At 44.7% G+C, this 20,663-nt stretch overlaps 1 protein-coding gene across 4 annotated transcripts in view; it reads right to left on the reverse strand.

Moving 5' to 3' along the window:
• Window positions 1-20,663, reverse strand: part of NUP214 (nucleoporin 214) — a 113,326-nt gene that overhangs the window by 28,152 nt on the left and 64,511 nt on the right. For all 4 annotated transcript variants that reach the window (XM_006164334.3, XM_006164333.3, XM_027766655.1 and 1 more), the window contains 5 exons: window positions 13,810-13,885; window positions 11,858-11,936; window positions 6,580-6,670; window positions 3,449-3,510; window positions 390-2,192 (listed from right to left, as the gene is read on the reverse strand). In XM_006164334.3, the coding sequence (XP_006164396.1) occupies window positions 390-2,192; window positions 3,449-3,510; window positions 6,580-6,670; window positions 11,858-11,936; window positions 13,810-13,885 (2,111 nt within the window). The remainder of the gene's footprint in view (window positions 1-389; window positions 2,193-3,448; window positions 3,511-6,579; window positions 6,671-11,857; window positions 11,937-13,809; window positions 13,886-20,663) is intronic.

The following is a 20,663-nucleotide window of genomic DNA, read 5'->3' on the forward strand; positions in this document are numbered from 1 at the left end:
TCGGGCCCACCAATGCCATCTGACGTTAGTGCACTTCCTTGAGGCTTGGCAGTTTTGGGCAGAATGGCCTCCACCAGCTCCTTCCAAATGTGAACTCTATTTATTTAAATAGGAGTACTTATTTATGTCTTTAAATTACTTGCCATGGTTTTAAACCAAAGGAGCTTGCTTTCCCCCACAGAACGGGCCTATTGGTGGCTATCAGGGTGGAGAGTGCCGACCAGCAGTCCTGGAGCCACGGAACTTACTGAGGCTGCGTGTGCTCTGAGCTCCTGCTTGAGCTCGCACGATTCTGTACTGTCCCTTTCTTCTAATTCCAAACACAAGTTTGTTGTGAATGTTTCAAGTTACAGCAGGGAACAAAGTAAAAATCTTTCACATATTCTTACCTGAAGCTTGACAGAAGCTAAAACCAGAGGATGCTGCTGTTGTGGTAGCGGCTGAGGTCCCTCCAAACACAGAGCCTCCCTGCCCAAAGCCAGGACTCTGACCAAAAGCAGGAGGGTTGCTCTGGCCGAACAGGCCTCCAGTGCTGGCAGAAGACTGTCCAAACGAGAAGGAACCGGAGCTACTGGTACTCGAGGAGGCACCAAACACATTCCCACTGGTGGATGTGGGGGTGGATGAGACAGACTGACCAAAAGCAGGCACAGAACTGAACCCAGGCTGACTGAAGGAGAAGCCACTTGTGGGGCTGCTTGTTGACTGCCCAAAGGCTGGAGCTTGACCAAAGGCAGTCTGTCCAAAGACCCCTGGGGTAGAGGTGCCAAAAGCCGGACTGCCAAACCCTGAACTGCTGGCCTGCGGCGTGGCAGATGCCGTGCTAGCTACACTGCCTGTCTGCTGCCCAAACAGGCTTGGAGCAGTGCTGGCTGCCACCTGCCCAAACACAGGGGCAGTGGAGGGGGCAGTGGCTGTGTTGGTGAGCTGACTGAAAGCTGAGCTAGAACTGGCAGCAGGTGGCTGAGTAAAGACTGATGAGCCAGAAGTGATAGTCCCAAACATGGCCGTCTCTGCGGCTGGGCCTGGAGCAACACTGGAAGCTGCGCTGGAGGTTGTGGGGGCACTTGATGCTTCGATGGCCACAGGGCCTGCACTTGTGATTGGAGCTGCTGTAACGGCAGGCTGCCCAGGCACGGAAAAGGTGGAAGAAGACACTGCCTCTGTCTTGATGTCTGCCTGAGTGGCCTCAGTGGAAGGTGCTAGAAGACTGGGACTAGATGCTGCAGTGCCAGGGCTGCTGCCTGCAGGCTGGGCAAGAACAGGTTCTTTCTTAACAGAGTCAGGAGTCTGCAGAGTCGCCTGGGGAAGCTGGGCCGCCTGCGGCTGCCCTAAAAACAATGACGCTGGTGATGGGACCTCACTGCTGCCTGGCTTCTCAGGTGACGCAGATGATGTGGCTTCCTCTGTGCTTTTGCCAGAGGACACAGGCAGGGAGGAAGCAGGAGGTGAACTCAGGAGGCCACCAAATGACAATGTGGGGAACGATGCTGGAAGGGGAGAGGCAGTTGTAGATGATGGTGGGGCAGATGGGGGCGCTGGACTGGTCTGCTGGCTTGCAAATGAAAAGCTAGTCTTGCTAGTGCTTAGAGATGCCCCACCAAAACTCATCACCCCAGAGGAGCCCGTGCTGGTGAGTGGCAGAGTGCCAAAAACACTAGCCGAGGAGCTGCCAGTGCTTGTGCTGGTGGCTGCTGGTAGTGCTACCGTGGTGGCAACCACGGAGGAGGTCACGGGGGGCTCCGAATGCTTTCCTGGCACCTGAGGGCCAGGAAAACTAAAGCCTGAGGGCATGCTCGAAGTCTTGATTGGTTGGGCACTGCTGAGGCTTGTGGGCGAAGCCTTACTGGCTGGCTTTGTGGAGTCGTCCGCCTGGCCAACCCGCAGTCCTGAAAAACTTCCTAGCGTCTCTCCAGCTAAAGAACTTGGAAAGAGGAACTCTCCCAACTTGGACGGTGGAGCCTCCAGCTTGCTCGAGGTGGTGGAAAGAGCGTTGCCAGAAGGTGCCACAGGTCTGCTGCCAGACGGAGCAGGCTCTCCTGGAGGAGCGACGGTGGTGCATGCGGTGTTGGCTGCCGATGCGATTCCTGAGGGAGGAGAGCTTTCGGGAACGGGCTCATAGAAAGGTTTGCCTCCCCCGCCAAATGAGAACGTGTCGAGTTGGCTGGACTCTTTAGTAGGTAGTGCTGCCCCTAGCGAGAAAGAGAAATTTGGAAAGGGGTTTGGGTTTAGCAAAATGTGACCTGCCCCATGTCTGCTGGCTGTATTTCTAAGCCAGTCTCTCTGTTCCCTGTACAGACTCTGGGATAGCTTGTTCTAGAGCAGTTTTCCTGAGGGAGGACAGAATGAATACCACTCCACAGTAAAGTGGACTCTGAGTCAACACACTGCAGGGGAGAGCAAGGAATATTCTTATGACCACGAAATCACAACAGATACATGATCTCCAGGATACATGAAACTAATATGCTAGCCTAGAAAAGAGGTAAAAGGCTTCTACCCTTGTTTTCCGGTCTCTGTGCATCCCTTGATGACACTGCACACAGGGAGAGCCTATGAGCCTCCTGAAAGATGAGGATTTGATTCAAAATGGTAATTCTTCTTTTATTTTGATGGGGGAATAAAATGTCATTCACAGACAATCATTTCTATAGTTAAGGGCTACTTATTTGTGCTCTACTAAGTAAGTTATTTTATAGAAGCAATATGGCCTAAAAGCTTTCTCTTTAAAATATAAGAAAAATAAATTTAATTACTTAAGTTGAGGACTTAACAAATAGATATGGTTTTTCATAGGTCTTTAAATTCTCTTGAACACTAAAAAAATGCTAGTTGATGGATTTGTACTGACATGAACGGGACCAGTGTGCTAGCTGATATGCTGCTGAGGCAAGAACACAAGTCCAGTCTTTTCTCTCTGCAGTGCTACGTCTACCTCACCCGGCAGGAACACCCTGAAATTGATGAAATTGTGAATGACATAAGAGGAGTGAAATACTTCACGTCAGTTTCTTGAATTCAGTATATTTTCAATGCACATTATCAACATCATGCTTACTACAGAAGACTCAGGAGCAAGATAAAGTCAACACAATCACACAGAAATCACCTACATTTGTTGGGAACCAGCAGTTAGCGTAATGGCTATGTCGCTGGACTCCCATGTAGTTGACCGCGGTTTGCGTCCCGGACCCAGTGGCTTAAAACTCACGCCGGGCGTGTGTGTGTGTGCGTGCGTGCCCAAGATCCCGAGAGGAGAATGTAGGAGAAGGGATTGCGGCGTGACCATGCCCCCTGGGGGGTGATTTCTCGCTTTCTGTCTCTTTGTCTGTCTGGCGAGTGCACGCGCCCTATAGTGAAAATCTCTCCAAAAAAAAGAAAAGAAAAGAAATCCCCTGCCTTTGTTCAGAGAAATATAAAGGCAACGTGTGCAATGCGGAGACCATACCTTGTGCAGTGGTGAAGTTAGAAGATGGTGTTGGTGTGATTACCCCAAAATTAAAGCCAGTCCTAGAGAGGGAGAAAAAGAAAAGTTAAAAAGGAATGAACCTAAGGTACAGAATGGCCCTCTTAATATTTCATTTCTAATTCATTCATTCATTCTGCCCTTGAGAAATTCCCAATCGCGATGGTAAGCATAACAGTGAAAGCATTTCAGAGGGAGTAAAACTGCTTCTGATCTCTAAGCAGGGGCGGGAATCAGGGAGTGTGCCAGGAAGGAGACGGTGGTCAGGAGGGGCGACAGAGCTCTCCACAGCAGAGGTCTGAGTGGGCACTCCTTCCAGAGGAACAAGGCGGGAATGCAGAAACTAACCAGGAGAGTGCACGTGGGCACATGGGCATGGAGGCTCAGCAAGACAGCTGGCTGAGTGGAGGGAAAAGAACATTGGATGAGACAGAAGCAGCGAGACCGGGGAGCACCTTGAATACCCTACCCCTAGATCCAGGGGCTTGTCAAGAGAGCCCACACTACGAGGGCCATACGACGGGCAGAAGGAAACAAACCACCTTTGCCACCTGGACAGAAACTGAGTTCTGAGCTGGGAAAATCTGGTTCAAAAACTCTCTAACTCTGCCTGCCACCCCCACCCTATACATTTTCTTTATGCTCTAAGGAAAGGAGCCACAGTCGGAGAAAAAAATTCAGCAAAAGGGGGACCAGAACGGGTTACTCACTGTGACAAAAGCCCAAATAGCACATTTTAAAACTAAATAAAAAATGTAAAATACAAGGGACACCACATAACAATACAGTAAATAATGTAAAGATTTACATTTTTTACCCATTGTTGCCTTCCTTACATCGAAAAAAATCATCTAGAAGATACACTAAACATATTACTGTATTAAAAAAGAAAAAAGGGGAAACCCTTTTTCTTGTTGGTAGCTCTCAACCTTGGTGAAGAAATTTTTTGTTTTTAAGAGAGATTTTTGCTCTAGGGCATGTGTGCTCGCTGGAGAGACAAAGACAGAGAGACAGAAAGCGAGAAATCACCACCCGGGAGGAATGGCCATGCTGCAATCCCGTCTCTGTTCTCCTCCTGAGATTTTGGGCATGCACACACATGGGTCCAGTGTGAGTTTGAGGCCCCTGGGTCCGGGACTCAAACTACGGTTGGCTATGTGGGAGTCCAGTGACATAACCACTACGCCATCTGCTGGTCTCACGGTGAAGAAATTTTATCTATACTTGAGATAAGCCACTGATTCGAAGGCCCAAATAAGCAAAGTATCATTTCACAGAAGTAAATATTAATTAGCATTTGTAAAGGACACAATGATTCATGGCATTGACATACTCTTTAAATTTTGCTCCAAATTACCTTGGGAGATACTACAGTTTAAATGTCGTCATCAAAACTCATGTTGAAATCTACTCTCTACTAGAGAGAGTAAAGGATGGCGACTTACCTTGACTACGGTTTAACAGATGGGGATGGCCTAACCATGATGGCACAAGAGGGAGGGGGCCACTGTTTGATGGCTGAGGCCACGTGGGAGGCCTAGGTTTGCTGTGGTCCTGGCTCGTTGGGAGGTGGGGGCAGACTGCAACCACCAAGTGGTGAGACCCTGCCAAAAACACCAAGCTCTCCCCCGCCCCCCACATGCGCCTTTTGGGACGTACTTAGGGTTAGATCAGGGAGTTAGGGTGGGGCTCCCAGGATGAACTCTGATGGCTTTATACGGAGAGGGAGACCAGAGCTGACACCCTCTTGCTGGGTGATGCCTTCTGGTTGGGACCCTTGCCAGCTGCCTACCATGCTCTTGGGGTTCCCAGCCTCTAAAACCACCAAATACAGTAAGAATCCTTTTCCTTGTGAATTACCCAATCACAGGTATTCTGTGACAGCAACAGAGAACAGACTAAGACAGGAATTATAAAACAGAACGATTTACAATAAGGAAAAAAATACAAAAAATACATCATTTTTTCCCTCAGATTCTATGCTAATACCCTCTTTTCTCCTAACATGTTAGGTTGAAGGACAGTCAAGAAACATACTGACATCAGAAAACAAGAATGGTGGTTAGTATGTCTCCAGTTACAAAAGCATGAACTGAAAACTTGAGGCCTTTCTAGTGGAACTGAATGCACAACTCTTCAATGGGAAAAATATCTTCCGAGGGATTTTTTTTTTTTTGAGAGGTTTTTCGCTATAGGGCGCATGCGCTCGCCAGACAGACAGAGAGACATGGAGACAGAAAGCGAGAAATCACCCCCCAGAGGGGATGGTCACGCTGCAATCCCTTCTCCTCCATTCTCTTCTTGGGATCTTGGGCACGCACGCACACGCGCCCGGCGTGAGTTCTAAGCTACCGGGTCTGGGACTTGAACCGCGGTCGACTACGTGGGAGTCCAGCGACATAGCCATTACGCTAACTGCTGGTTCCCCTTCCGAGGGATTTTGAGTTCAGCTGTAGCCTGCCTCCATCCCTGAGGGAAGACGTGAAGGCACCTTGCTTCAGTTTCAACATTTGTGCTAGCAACACAGAGAAGGTGCCCTCACTCCATGGCTGATAAAGGATTGCCTTGGAATGAGGTTTAGAAGATTCTTTCATTTAAAAAATATGACTCAACTTTACATAAGTACAGTCACCATTTTTTTAAAAATGAAACAGATTCCCCACATTTATATCAAACTCCAAATTTCAAAGGGCTCTTACCCTTCGTTATGTTCTTTAAGAAGTCTAGCCTACTGAACTCTCAATGTAGTAAAAGCCATCAAAATGCTATATCTAGCCCCTAAATGGCATAAGGATGAAAATATCTTAGGGAGATAAACTAGATGAACTATAGAATTTAACAGAGACTCCTCCACCCAGAGAATGAGCCTCAGGCTGAAAAACACAGTAACCAAACGTGCAATGGCACATGGATGAACTTGAGCCTCAAAGGGGAAATACATTTATGTGAGGATGGTAAGCTACTGGCACTGCGGTGAGATACACTGCGCGGTGGTGGGGACTCCGCGTTCTCGCATATCTAGTAAGCACGCAGACACGCCTACTTCTGGAACACCTGGGCAACCTCTACAAGGTTGCTGGCAAGTTAGTGAGAAACTGAGGTTCATCACCTACCCCGATGGAGAAAACGAGAAAGGCTTGTTGAAGTGCCCAACAGCAGACGGGGTGGAAGTCACAGTGGTCTCCAACCTGGCTGACCCCAGCCCTGAAAATAGAGAAAGAAATGAGAAGAACATCAGAGTCAGTCAGAAACACTGTCCCATCTGCAAGCCCTGAAGCCTGGGCTGTGCAGTGCTCTGGGCCGCCGACTCAGCTTGTGGATGTCGTGTGCTCTTGGTGACAGGCCCGACCTGGGGAGTACACCTACTCCTGATTTGCGTGCAAGGCCGCTGCACTTGCTCTTTGGCTCCATTCATGCCAATTCCCACCCAAGGAAGGAAAGATGTCTCCTTTCTTTCTTTTTTTTTTTTTGGAGAGGTTTTCGCTATAGGGCGCGTGCGCTCACCAGACAGACAGAGACATAGAGACAGAAAGCGAGAAATCACCCCCCAGGGGGGATGGTCACGCCGCAATCCCTTCTCCTCCATTCTCCTCTCGGGATCTTGGGCATGCATGCACACGCACCCGGCGTGAGATTTAAGTTACTCCCTCATTGTGAGGTCTTATAAGACCATAGTACTGTACTTTGCATAAAGAAATAAATCCTCAAAAAAGTAAAAGCAAAACAAAATTAGAGAGAGATGTTTAAAAGTGAAGACATGGTAAATCACTGATTTGGTGATGTACAGGCTTTACAGCATTCTTGGTTTTAGCCTTTTTAAAATTCATTCTAAAGAGATACTCAGCTACTTATAACATTTTGGGCTTTTCCTCTGTTATCTAGTTTTACACAATAATTAATGGCTCTAATAAATATATAAATTGAAACCTGTGGAGACAACTATCAAATAATTGTTGATTTTGTACTTAAAACTGCTTGTGTGTAAAATAGTTTAATATGCATTTTTAGTAGGTAAATTTCATCCTGACTTCAATGTCATCGATATGTGTGGGCTTTTTTTTAATAGTTATTTTGTGTTCCTTTGCTTTTATTTATTTCCCTTTAATTTTCCTGGTGTAGTATTTCCTGAAAAGCTAGCTTAGTTTGGCAGAATTCTTTCAGCATTAGTTTATCTAGGAGTTATTTTATTTATCCTCCCTATTTGAAGGATATTATTGCTGGGTATAGTATTCTTGGCAGAAATTATTTGTGTGTCAGCATTTTACATAAATATTTCTATTCTTTCCCTGCCTTCATTGTTTCAGTTGAGAGGTCTGATGTTAATCTAATGAGATAACCTTTGTAAGGAACATGGCATTTCCCTCTCACCATTTTTAGAATATTGTCTTTGATTTTTAGCTGTTTGGCTATAATACGCCTTGGAGATGACCTTCTTAAATTTCTTTGATATCCTTTGTATTTGCTGGGTTAGGATGTCCACATGTCTCTGCAAATTTGCCTCTTTGCCTTCATGACTATTATGAAGATATTAGGCCATTTAATGATGTCTAGGATTTCCCATATGTTGTCCTGATTTTTAATGATTAGTCTACTATTCTTTTCAGCTGTTTGGACTAAATCAGAGTTTTTTTTTCTTCGAGGTCAGACATTCTCTTTTCTGTGTGGTCTAATTGGATGCTGATACTTTCAAGGGAGGTTTTGATTTCCTGCATATTTATCTTGAAGTTCTGTTTGACTCTTATTCAGTGTGTCTCTCTCTTTATGGAATCCCTGATTCAAGTAATAGAAAAATTTTCTCATCTTCTGTAATTGGTTGCCTGTTTTAGCATCTCATTGAGTTTTGTTACATTGAATACTGTGAATTCTTCTGTCATTTCTATGATCTCCTGTGTTTTACTGTTAGTGAGGAGTTATCATGCTTCCTCATGAGGGAAGTATTTTCTGGTTTTTACCTATTTCTTTTTTTTTGTTTTTTGTTTGTTTGTTTGTTTGTTTGTTTTGAGAGGCTTTCGCTATAGGGCGCGTGCGCTCACCAGACAGACAGAGACATAGAGACAGAAAGCGAGAAATCACCCCCCAGGGGGGATGGTCACGCCGCAATCCCTTCTCCTCCATTCTCCTCTCGGGATCTTGGGCATGCACACACACGCGCCTGGCGTGAGTTTTAAGCCACTGGGTCCGGGACGCAAACCGCGGTCGACTACGTGGGAGTCCAGCGACATAGCCATTAAGCTAACTGCTGGTTCCCAAGATGTCTCCTTTCTAGGAAAGGTGTCTAAATAATTCTAGTGCAGCTTAAATGCAAAGTTTTAAAAGTCTATTATTCTGGGGCTGGCAGGTGGCATGATAGTCGAGGCACTGGATTTCCACATGGCTAATCATGGTTCAAGTCCCAAACCTGGTGGCTTGCTTTCTCACACTCCCTCTTTTCTCCCTCTCTCTTCTCTGTCTCTGTCTCTTTGGTCAAAGTGAAGAACAGTAAGTAAAATTAAAATAAGTAATTCTTGAAATACTTTCAATTTGAGGCTAAACAAAAAAAAAAAAGGAATTTAAAACGGTATAATGTAGTTTTTAATTATTTGAAATTAATGCACACATTGGAGGGGAAAATACCAGAAGAGAAATTAGTTAATAAGCTAAATATTTCTGAGTATTAACTTCATGACTACTTTTGCTCTATACATTTTTGGGTTTTTACATAGTTTTTCTTGCATTTAACAAAACCTAATAGTTTTTAAAATTATAATAACATGATTGCTACAATATAGAGAAGTATAGAAAGTTAGACATGTAATTCATTAGCCTCTCCACGTTCAATTTTACTCTTAACTAATTAGTAAGTTTGGTGAGTAATCTTTGATTTTGTCCCTATTGCTCTGTTTTAAAAGGCAAGAGGGGAGTAGGAAAACTGCATTTATTTATTTGAGAGATTTTTTTTGCTCTAGGGCACATGCGTTTGCTGGAGAGACAGAGACAGAAAGCAAGAAAACACTCCCCACAGGGGATGGCCACATTACAATCCCTTCTCCATCCTCCTCTCAGGATTTTAGGCATGGACTCACATGTGCCTAGCATGAGTTTTAAGCCGCCAGGTCTCGGACTAGTACCATGGTCGACTATGTGGGAGTCCAGCGACATAACCACTACTCAATCTGCTGGTCCCAGAAGACCACATTTATAAACCCCATATCAAACTAAAACAAATCAAACAACAAGAACAAAATACCTTCTCTTTAAATTAATACGGGATAGGTATCAGTAAAAATAGTTTGCAACCAGTTGAATACAGTGTAGTGTGCACAGGATAGTCAAGGCAGCCCTGCTTATGACCTCAGAACGTCGGAAACAATGTGAAGCACAGCTTCAGACTTCACAGGGTATGACTGTACAGCGAAGGCCTAGGCAGTCACTGGAATGAGAAGGCAGAGCTGCATTACACCTAGATCAATGGCACATTTACTGTATTCGGGCTGAGGGAGAAGAAAGAGTTTTGGGGCCAGTAGGTGGCATGGTGGTTAATGTGCTGGACTCCCAGATGGCCAACAGTGGTTCTTCAAGTCCTGGATCTGACAGTTTGCTTTTTCACTTTTCCCCTCTCTGTGGTGAGCACAATGTGCCTTACAATCAATTTTTAAAAATTAATAATGATAGGGAACCAGCAGTTAGCGTAATGGCTATGTCGCTGGACTCCCACGTAGTCGACCGCGGTTCGCGTCCCGGACCCGGTGGCTTAAAACTCACGCCGGGCGCATGTGCATGCGTGCCCAAGATCCCGAGAGGAGAATGGAGGAGAAGGGATTGCGGCGTGACCATCCCCCCTGGGGGGGGTGATTTCTCGCTTTCTGTCTGTCTGGCAAGCGCACGCGCCCTATAGCGAAAACCTCTCAAAAAAAAATTAATAATGATAAGAAGAAATAAAATTTAATAAAGAATTCTTTTTTTTTAAAAAAAGCAGTTTATAAAAATCAGTGTAGACAGCAAACAAAAGCCCATTTCTGTTTGTTTTTTGTGTTTTTTTTTAAAAAAAAAAAAAAACACAAAAAACAAAAAAACAGAGTATCAAGAAGCACCTATAAAATCGTTCAGGGTTGTTATCTCTGGAATATGGAAATTTATGGGTCAGCTTTTGCTTGCTACATTACACACACACACACACACACACACACACACATATATATCTACACCAGAGATGTTTTTGTGAGTGTGTTAGAGTTCTGTAATCAGAAAACCAGTGAAAGTATTTTCATTCTTAATTAATGAGGCTTTAAAAATATTTTTTTTTCTTTGAAAAAAATTCACTTTTATAAACTTAATAGTATTTTTCAGGGAAGTTTTCCTAACAAAATAAGTTCATTTCTAAACCCTGACTATCTAGCAAGTGAAAGAGAAATAAATACCTAGTAATGAAAAAGGTACCCAAAATCCTGTGAAGAAAATGGAGGTGAGAGGATAGCGCTGGCCATCCCCCGGGGGCTGATTTCTCACTTTCTCTCTCTCTCTGTCTCTCTCCAGCCAGCACATGTACCCTATGACAAAAATCTAAAAAAAAAAAGGACCAATGAAAGGGCACACTGAGGAGGAACCAGGTTGTTAGCCACTTCAAGGTGGCTTGTGCAGCGCAGACTCTCCTGGTTAAAGCACTATGCTACAGTAAAGACGGAGTTAACTATAATAATTATGTCTGAGTGAGTTCTGGGGACGTACATGAAGCCATAAAATCCTGTAATATCAACTTATTAAATCTACTAGGAAATCTTACACAAATCTGTTTTACTTTCTATATTTTACTACTTTTTGCACTGTCATTGTGAATCAAAAGAATTTTCAATTCTTTGAGAAGACATAGAGAATTCAATATTCAGAGTCATTCCTCTCTATGCTTTGATCATCTGTCAGGTTTTCTCCTATCACGCTAAAATTTTTCAAACTAACTTAAAAAATTCAGAAGTCTAGACAGCGCTACTGAAGTGCTCACTGATTTCCTGGAACAACTCCATTTGCTGCAAGTTTTTTTTCCCTTCTTTTTTTAAGGTATTGCTATAGGGTGTGTGCTCACGAGGCGGCGGGGTGGGGGGAGGGCAGGGAAATAGATAGATGAGATGGCTACACCGCAATTCCTTCTCCTCTACTGTCCTCTCAGGATTTTGTGCATGTACGCACATGTGCCTGGAGTGATTTTTGAGTCACTAGGTCCAGGACTCAAACCACAGAGTCGGCCATGTGGAGATCGAGGTACCTTAACCTCCTTGCCACCTGCTAGCCGCTTGCTGTAACCGTTTAAACATGACCTGTGTACTTGGCTGTCTATGTCAAATTCCTCTGTGATCTAGAACAGTACTCTGCTGTGAATGCTTTTCACCTGTATTTTCAGTGAAACCAATGCAAACTGACCTGAAGCTTTGTCACCAGAGGACAACTGACTGGATGCTGGTGAGGGCCCCGACGGCTTTAGTGAATTTATTAGAGACCCCTACAATAGAACATAAGCACAATGTTTGTGTTAAGCCATTAACCAACTTTAGAATAAAGAAGCGTAAAATGTAAGTGGAATAACACAACTTAAACACATGTAAACACTTTTACTTACCTTAATTACCAAAAAGAGAAAAGAAAAAAGACAAAGTTTCAATGTAAGTGTGAGATCAAATTAGAAGATGGAAATAGAAATACCTTTTTCTTTTTTTGGAGAGGTTTTTGCTATATGGCGCATGCGCTTGCCAGAAAGACAGAGACAAAGAGAGACCAGCAGTTAGTGTAATGGCTATGTTGCTGGACTCCCAAGTAGTCAACTGCGGTTCGTATCCCAGACCCAATGGCTTAAAACTCACGCTGGGCATGTGTGCGTGCGTGCCCAAGATTCCGAGAGGAGGATGGAGGAGAAGGGATTGTGGCGTGGCCATCCCCTCTGGGGGGTGATTTCTCGCTTTCTGTCTCTATGTCTCTCTGTCTGGCGAGCACACATACCCTACAGCAAAAACCTCTAAAAACAGAGACAAAGAGAAAGAAAATGGGAAATCACTCCCTGGCAGGATGGTCACACCGCAATCCCTTCTCCTCCATTCTCCTCTTGGGATCTTGCGCGCGCACGCGCCCAGCTTGAGTTTAAGCCACTGGGTTTGGGACTTGAACCGCAGTCAGCCACATGGAGTCCAGCGATATAGCCATTAAGCCAACTGTTGGTCTCTGAAATAGAAATATCTTACAAGCTCCCAGAAAGCAGAGTCATGCCTATTGAGCATGACGGTTTGCCCAGTGCCTAGCACTGTGCATGGCAAGAAAAAGGCCAAGCCGTGCTTGGTAGATACATTAATGAATGAGGAAATTAATAAAAGGGTTCCAGTTCCCAATGAATTTACGGTAAGGCTCAAAGCAAAACGTTCTGCCTTACCCATCTCTAGTCAATGCTCCTTCCCTCGCCTATCACAACTCAGGCCTTACCCTGTGTCTTCCACTGTGAAGCTGAAACCTCCAGAGGAGTGGGCCAACACCACAGGCTTAAATGCCAGTTTAGGTTACGGTAAGCTAAGAAGAGGGCCGTGTTCGAGAACTCACAACTGGCAAGTTCCGATGTTCAGTTTCAAGCTCTGATCTCAAACACAACCTGAAGTTACTCTCATAGAAAGATGTAAGGGAGGCAGAGGAATCAGGGTTTCCTAGCAAACTTTTCAGAGGTAGCCAGATTTGCCTTTCAGCCACCTCTATTATTTTCTTCTGGGATATTTAACGGAAGTATAGCCTATTTTTCTAAGAGACAATGTTTAGCAGGAAAAAGCTGAAGCTAGACATAAACAGCACTGAAAATAGTCAAACTGAGAAACAGGGATAGCAGGAGAAAACAAAATAATGTGTTCCTGAGACAATGATACGAACGACATAGAAACAAGAGAAATGGACAGGAAGAGAAGTCCTGCTCCAGCCGGGGCCTGCCACTTACTAATCAGGTGAGCTCGCACTAGGCACTTGGGTCAAGGCTCCTTCATCAGTGAGACCTTCATCAGTATCAGAACACCTTCCTACCTATTCCGCCTGGTTGTCGTATGGGTCGACTGAGACAGTGTTAAAAGAAATCAAACTGCAAACCAGAGCATCACACAAAGGCACAGAATTAGAATTACGACCCAAGATGACCTGGTACATAATGTCAATGGCGGGTGAAGAGTGTCAGGCAGGTCCTGACTGACTTACTCTGGTTAATAACCACGTTAACACTGGCACAAACTGTGGGGAAAGGGTCACAGGTCTTCACCCGGCTCACGGTGCACTTAAAGTCTGGACCGAAAACAGGATGGCCTTTAGACACAAAGACAGACACTGCAGACGTACAGCACTGATCAGTACAGTACCTGCTTGGCTTGGTTGGCAGCCACAGGCGTCAACGCGGGGTGAGGTGTTTTAGCTGCAGAGTACGGCACTGAAGAACTGAAACACACACAAAGCGTGAGTTCAGAGAAAGGCATGACTGGATGGAAATCACATTCATCCCTTAGTCAAAGTTCACTCTAGTAAAGACACCAAGTTTGGGGAGAACACAGACGTCTGGGACTCCAACCAAACTTATTCAACATTTTTTTGATTGAAGAATAAATTTTACAAATGAAATTTGGGTTTTCAGGATAAAAGTCAAAGCAGTGACTTTGACTTTAAAAACTACTTTCCTTCCGGCAAACCTAAGAAAAAAAAACTGGCAACTATTCAGAATTACATCTATTTTCTTATCTAGAAAGCAAGCCCTCCCCATCCCTAGATTCTCTTTTCCGAGCCTGAAAAGGATGTGTGACAAAACCTAGGGGATGTGCCGATTTGCTGCCATGTATAGCTATAGCTGAAAGGTGTTACCCAAGCAGGAGGTCCCCGCTTCTCCCAGAGCCCAGGGTTCACCAGGACAGTCGATGGGAGCCACGGGAGCACTGGTCTGTTCCCAGCCTGCACCTGCGCTGCTGGACTAGAAGTGCACAACTATTTGCAGAACAAGCTCTCACCATCCTTTCTTACGCCTGAACACTGTGTGTGGGTAAATGTTATTTCAATCGTTATTCAGTGTTAAGAGCTGGGGGAGAAATCACCTGTTAATGCAGTCTCAAGTGTCCATGGTTGCCAGGGACAATGTTTTCAGCTTTGTCTGTCCTCAGTACAAAGCAATTTGCCTGGTATGTACAGCAGTAGTAGGTGTATGATCTGGTTTATTTTTCAGAGCTCTCCCCTAGATTTCCGGGTGGATTAATATTTTCCCATCAAAATATGAATTTGGTGGGACCAGCAGTTGGCATAATGGTTATGTTGCTGGACTCCCATGTAGTTGACCACAGTTTGAGTCCCGGACCAAGTGGCTTAAACTCACATCGGGCACGTGTGCGTGCATGCCCAACATCCTGAGAGGAGAATGGAGGAGAAGGGATGTGGCATGGTTATCCCCCCCGGGGGGTGATTTCTCGCTTTCTGTCTCTCTTTCTGGAGAGCACATGTGCCCTATATCAAAAACCTCTCCAAAAAAAAAACAAAAATGAATTTGGAAGAGAAAAGATAGACTCGTGCCTCATAGGAAAAAATGATCAGGGAACCAGCAGTTAGTATAATGGCTATGTCGCTGGACTCCCACATAGTCGACCGCAATTCGCGTCCTGGACCCGGTGGCTTAGAACTCACGCCGGGCGCATGTGCATGTGTGCCCAAGATCCCAAGAGGAGAATGGAAGAGAAGGGATTGCGGCGTGACCATCCCCCCTGGGGGGTGATTTCTCACTTTCTGTCTCTATGTCTCTCTCTGTCTGTGTGGCGAGCGCACGCGTCCTATACCGAAAACTTCTCAAAAAAAAAAAAAAAAGAAAAATGTTTACACTTAATCTGTCTAGTTGTGACAGATTAAGTCCGGCATAAGTTAGATCGCGTGTCATTACTGCTCCATTTCCCTGTGCCATGCACATATCTCCTGGGTATCCCAAACCCCCGAACAGCACAATAAGATGTGTGGCACCCACACATCAGGGCACGTGACACCTGGTGGAGAAACGGCGGTCAGCTCACAGACCGCCTGACAAAGCGGTCTAAAAATTCACTACTGTGATCCACGAGAGCACGAAGAGAAGGACAGAATACGCCCAAATAAACAAGTCCAAAGATCCACGCAGGATCATGAACGAATGCAATGGAAACCAAGAGCCAGCAGCGCTCAAGAGACGTGAAAGCCCAACGTGAAGTCACCACATTCTGGACGACTGTTCCACTGTCTAGCAACACAGATCTGAAAGACATCACCAGAAATTCATCCTGACAGTTTCTGTGCTACAACTGAAAACTAAAATCAAAGGCCCATGAGCAGGAAGTGGCCTTACAACAGAGCCCCGAGGCATGTATTTAAGTCTACAAATGACAGCAACATCGCCAGTATCACCAGAGCTCCTGTGTAGGGTGTGAGCGATGGAAGCACAAAAGGTCCCTGAAAAAAACTCGTGTTCTTGGAGAGAAACGACTGCAAAATTCTTGGGCTCGATGTGGTCCAGACTGCTCAGATGAACGGTGGGGCCCCACACGGTGGCACAGTCGCAGGGCGCTGCTGCTTGGTGCTGGAACATGAGGAGGGCCTGGCTCAGATCCCATGTTGACATGCCAGCTATGCCCAAGATCCTGGCTGGCTGGAAGGCTGGTGGGTGGGGAGAGGCAGGTATCAGGGCGCAATGAGACCATGTCAAGAATATGTGTATGTGAGACAAGCAGGCAGAGAAATTCTTGCTCATGAAAAAAGTTAAATAAAAAAATTAATAGAAAGTGAAACTATCAAATGCGATAAACATGGAAGAGCACAACCAAGCTGTTCCAAACACTGCCACGAACACAGAAGAGCTGTTTCTTCGTTTTGTTACCACCCTTTGACAACACTACAAGTTGAGGGGGCAGACAGTGCACGTGAAGGTTGTACACCACCAACCCACGTCGCCTGATTAGTAAGCACAGAACGTGCCGAACGATGGCAGAACACACGCCCTTTAACGTGCATACAGAACGTTCACCAAGATGACTGGTATTGTAGGTCAGGGATCTGCAGGATACACACAGAGGACCAGCTGTTTTTTATAAACACAGTTTTTTTTATAACACAGCCATGCTTATTCATTTACATATCATCTCTGGCTATATTTAGGCTACAACGGCAGAACTGAGTAGACAAGAGATAGAGATCATATGGCCCAAAAGCCTAAATATGGTCTATTAAAAAAAAAAGAAAAGAAAAAAGGGACCAGCAGATGGCATAATGGCTATGTTATTGGAATTCCATTTAGTCAACTGCGGTTGGAATCCCAGACCTGGGCACATGTGCATTCGTGCCCAAGATCCTGAGAGGAGAATGGTGGAGAAGGGATTATGGTGTGACCATCCCCCCCTGGGGGTGATCTCTCGCTTTCTGTCTCTTTCTGTTAAGCGCATGCACCATATAGCAAAAACCTCTCAAAAAACAAACAAAAACAAAACCAGAGCCGGCAGGTGATGTGGTGGTTAAAGGGCCTGGATTCTCACAAGGCCAACCAGGGTTCAAGTCCCAGACCTGGCAGCTTGCTTTCTTGCTTTCCCTTTTTCTTTGTCTCTGGTCAAATTAAAACATAATAATAACAAATGGAAATAAATGATTCCTTAAAAAGAAAATAAAAAATAAAAACAAAGGACCAGCAGATGGTGTAACGTTTACATCACTAGACTCCCACATAGCTGACTGCGGCTTGAGTCCCGGATCTGGTGGCTTAAAACTCATGCCAGTTGCATGTGCGTGTGTGCCCATGATCCTGAGAGGAGAATGGAGAAGGGACTGCAGCATGGCCACCCCCACAGGAAGTGATTTCTCACGCTGTCACTTCGGCGAGCACATGTACCATATAATATTGCACCCCAGAGCAAAGAGATCTCTCAAAAACAAAAAACCAAAACCCCTGTTCCCCTATGGAGGGTTTTTTTTTTTTTCTTTCTCTCTCTAGTGAGTTTAAGTACCCTACAGCAAATTAAAAACAAACACACACCTTGCTGGTCCCAGTTTGAGGCCATAAACAAGACTTAATAAATCTAAAAATTCAAGTTATACACAGTATATTCTCTGGCACAATGGATTTACATTAGGAAAAAAAAAATAGCAAAAAGGTAGCTGAAAAATCTGCAATTATTTAGAAACTAAATACTTAGAAACTTCTAAACAACTCATAAGTATATAAACAGACCAAAGGATAAATTTAAGGTATTTCTGAACTGAATGAAAATAAAAATACAATAATGTCTATGTTACAAAGTAGTCTTAGGGCCAACTCCATGGCCCAGTAAAGAACACACTGGGCACATGAGCACGTCTGCCCCGAATTCTGACAGATGGGGACGTGCAGGAGAACGGACTGCAGTCTGACCATGTCCCACTGTGAGGTGCGTGTGTGCGTGCGTGTGTTTTCTTTCTTTCTTCCTTTCTCTCTCTCTCTCTCTCTCTCTGGTAGGAAAACAATTAGGAAAAATAAAAGTCAATAACAAGTGTTGGTGAGAAGGTGAAGCAATTGGAACTGCATGTTGCTGCTGGTAAAGTAAATGACAGAGGAGTTTTGTAAAAGTTTACGCTGTGTTCATCATAAGGGAAATGCAGATAAAAACCACAATGAGATACCACCTAACCCCTGTCAGAATGGCAAAGATTAAGAATATAAAAAGTGATAAGTGTTGGCGGGGATGTGGTGAAAAGGGAACCCTCCTCCACTGTTGGTGGGAATGTAAACTAGTTCAACCACTGTGGAGAACAATATGGAGGTTCCTCAAAGATCTACAAATAGAACTACCATTTGATCCAGCAATCCCACTTCTGGGTATTTACCCAAAAGACAGGAGAACGCTCAGTCAGAAAAGTGCTTGCACATCCATGTTTATTGCAGCATTATTCACAATTGCCAAGACATGGAACCAACCTAAATGTCCACAAACTGATGAATGGATTGGAAAAGTGTGGTATATATACTCTATGGAATACTACTCAGCCATAAAAAATAACAAGACCCTGGAATTTGATAGAAAATGGTCAGATATGGAGGATCTATTGCTGAGTGAAGTAAGCCAGGCTATGAAAGAAAGATATCGTATGTATCCACTCAATATATACCGACTATCCGCACTCTATAATAGAGAGCAAAAATTCGGAGGACATAAACACAGTGAAGGTACTTAATGAGAATAGGACAGTGTGGAATGGGGTAAGTGAAGAGAAGAGGATAGAGAAAGATAGCAAGTGAACAATAGAGAGACAGGACGTTAGTGAGAAACAGATAGGGGTTATTAACTGTTGATGATGACATGTATAGTATTCTCAACTGGATTGGTCTGAGAAGTATTTCATGATGGGCAAAGTATTTTTACAAGCAAAACGAGAAATAACAATTGACTGTTTTATAAAAATAATTAGAATAATAAAAATAATGATTGGGGAAAACAGAAAAGATATTGAATGTTGAAGTGGGGAGATTAATGTCTCTGTACTGACTGACATGCATGGCATTCCCTTTTGAAAAAACAATGTAATACAATGTAAAGTTATATGTAATCCAATGTAATATAAAGAAGATTACAATGATAATAAAAATAAAAATTAAAAAAAAAAAATCAAAAAAAAAAAAAAAAAAAAAAGTTTACGCTGTGTTTAGCTCAAAAAGCTAATTATAGAATTATATGATCCAGCAATTCCACTAAGTGGATATTCAAAGAACTGCATGTGAAGGCTTCAGCAGGTACTTGTCCACTCACGTATTCCCTGACCTCACTTCCCAGTGCTCTCCCTCTGGCTCTCTCTGCTCTAGCCACCAAGACCTCCTGGCTCTTTCCTAAACCTTGCAGACACACTTCTGCTTCAGGCTGTCTGTACTGAGTCTCCCTCCCTCTGGGAGTCATGAAACCTGCTCTCTAGCTTTTTGGTAACCATTCAAATGTCACCTCCCAGGGAGGACTTCTCTGGCAGCCCTATGTAAGTCACACTCAGACAACAGTCCCTAATCCCGTCTCCTACTTTAATTTCCCCATCATATCAATGACTGGTATTTTACACATCTTGCTTATCGGTCATCTCTCCACAACCAGGGCAAGAGTATTTGCTGGCTGCTTTATCTCCAGCACCTAGGACAGTGTGGAGCACAGCACATGCTCATCAGTATTGTTTAAAGAGCAGTGAATGAAGGGAACCAGCAGTTAGCGTAATGGCTATGTCGCTGGACTCCCACATAGTTGACCGCGGTTCGCGTCCCGGACCCGGTGGCTTAAAACTCACGCCGGGCGCATGTGCGTGCATGCCCAAGATCCCGAGAGGAGAATGGAGGAGAAGGGATTGCGGCGTGACCATCCCCCGTGGGGGGTGATTTCTCGCTTTCTGTCTCTCTGTCTCTGTCTGGCGAACGCACGCACCCTATAGTGAAAACCTCTCCAAAAAAAAAAAAAAAACAGTGAATGAATGCCATCCTGAAAGGAATGATGGGTCTAGTGGGAAATGCCATCTCTTCTAACTTCATCTGACACCATGTTCTTCACATCCTTCCTTCCTGCCATGACTTCTGCTACTCTGGCCTTCTCTCAGCATCGCCTCAAACCTGCTCTGCCCTTTACCAGGCCTGGGGTGTTCACATGTTTGCAACCCTTGTCTGCAACATTCTTCTCTCTACTATACCTAGCAACTTCTAGTCTCTGTTCAACTTTCAGCAACAGCATCTTTTCCTTATCAAACTCCTCCTCCAGCCCAGACACAATCAGCCTACTTTGTTAGATGCTTTCTCAGTGCCCTGAACTCCTTCATTGAACATACTGCATTGCAACGAAGTAACCATTTGTGTGATTGGTACTTTCATGGCAGCCTCATTGCTGAAGCCCCAGTACAATGAAAGCAGGAATTCAGTAGGTTTGGTTCTCTCCTGTACTCCTAACCTGCAGGAGCATGCTTGTAACAGATGCTGTGTTAAGAATTTGCCCCATGGGACCAGCAGTTGACGTAATGGCTATGTCACTGGACTCCCAAGTAGACCATAGTTTGAGTCCCGGACCCGGTGGCTTAAACTCATGCCGGGCACATGTACGTGCGTGCCCAAGATCCCGAGAGGAGAATGGAGGAGAAGGGACTGCGGCATGGCTATCCCCCTGGGGGGGTGATTTCTCGCTTTCTGTCTTTCTGGTGAGCACACACATCCTATAGCAAAAACCTCTCCAAAAAA

This window comes from Tupaia chinensis, unplaced genomic scaffold (assembly GCF_000334495.1).
Source record: "Tupaia chinensis unplaced genomic scaffold, TupChi_1.0 Scaffold143602_1, whole genome shotgun sequence".
Classification (NCBI taxonomy): Eukaryota; Metazoa; Chordata; class Mammalia; order Scandentia; family Tupaiidae; genus Tupaia; species Tupaia belangeri.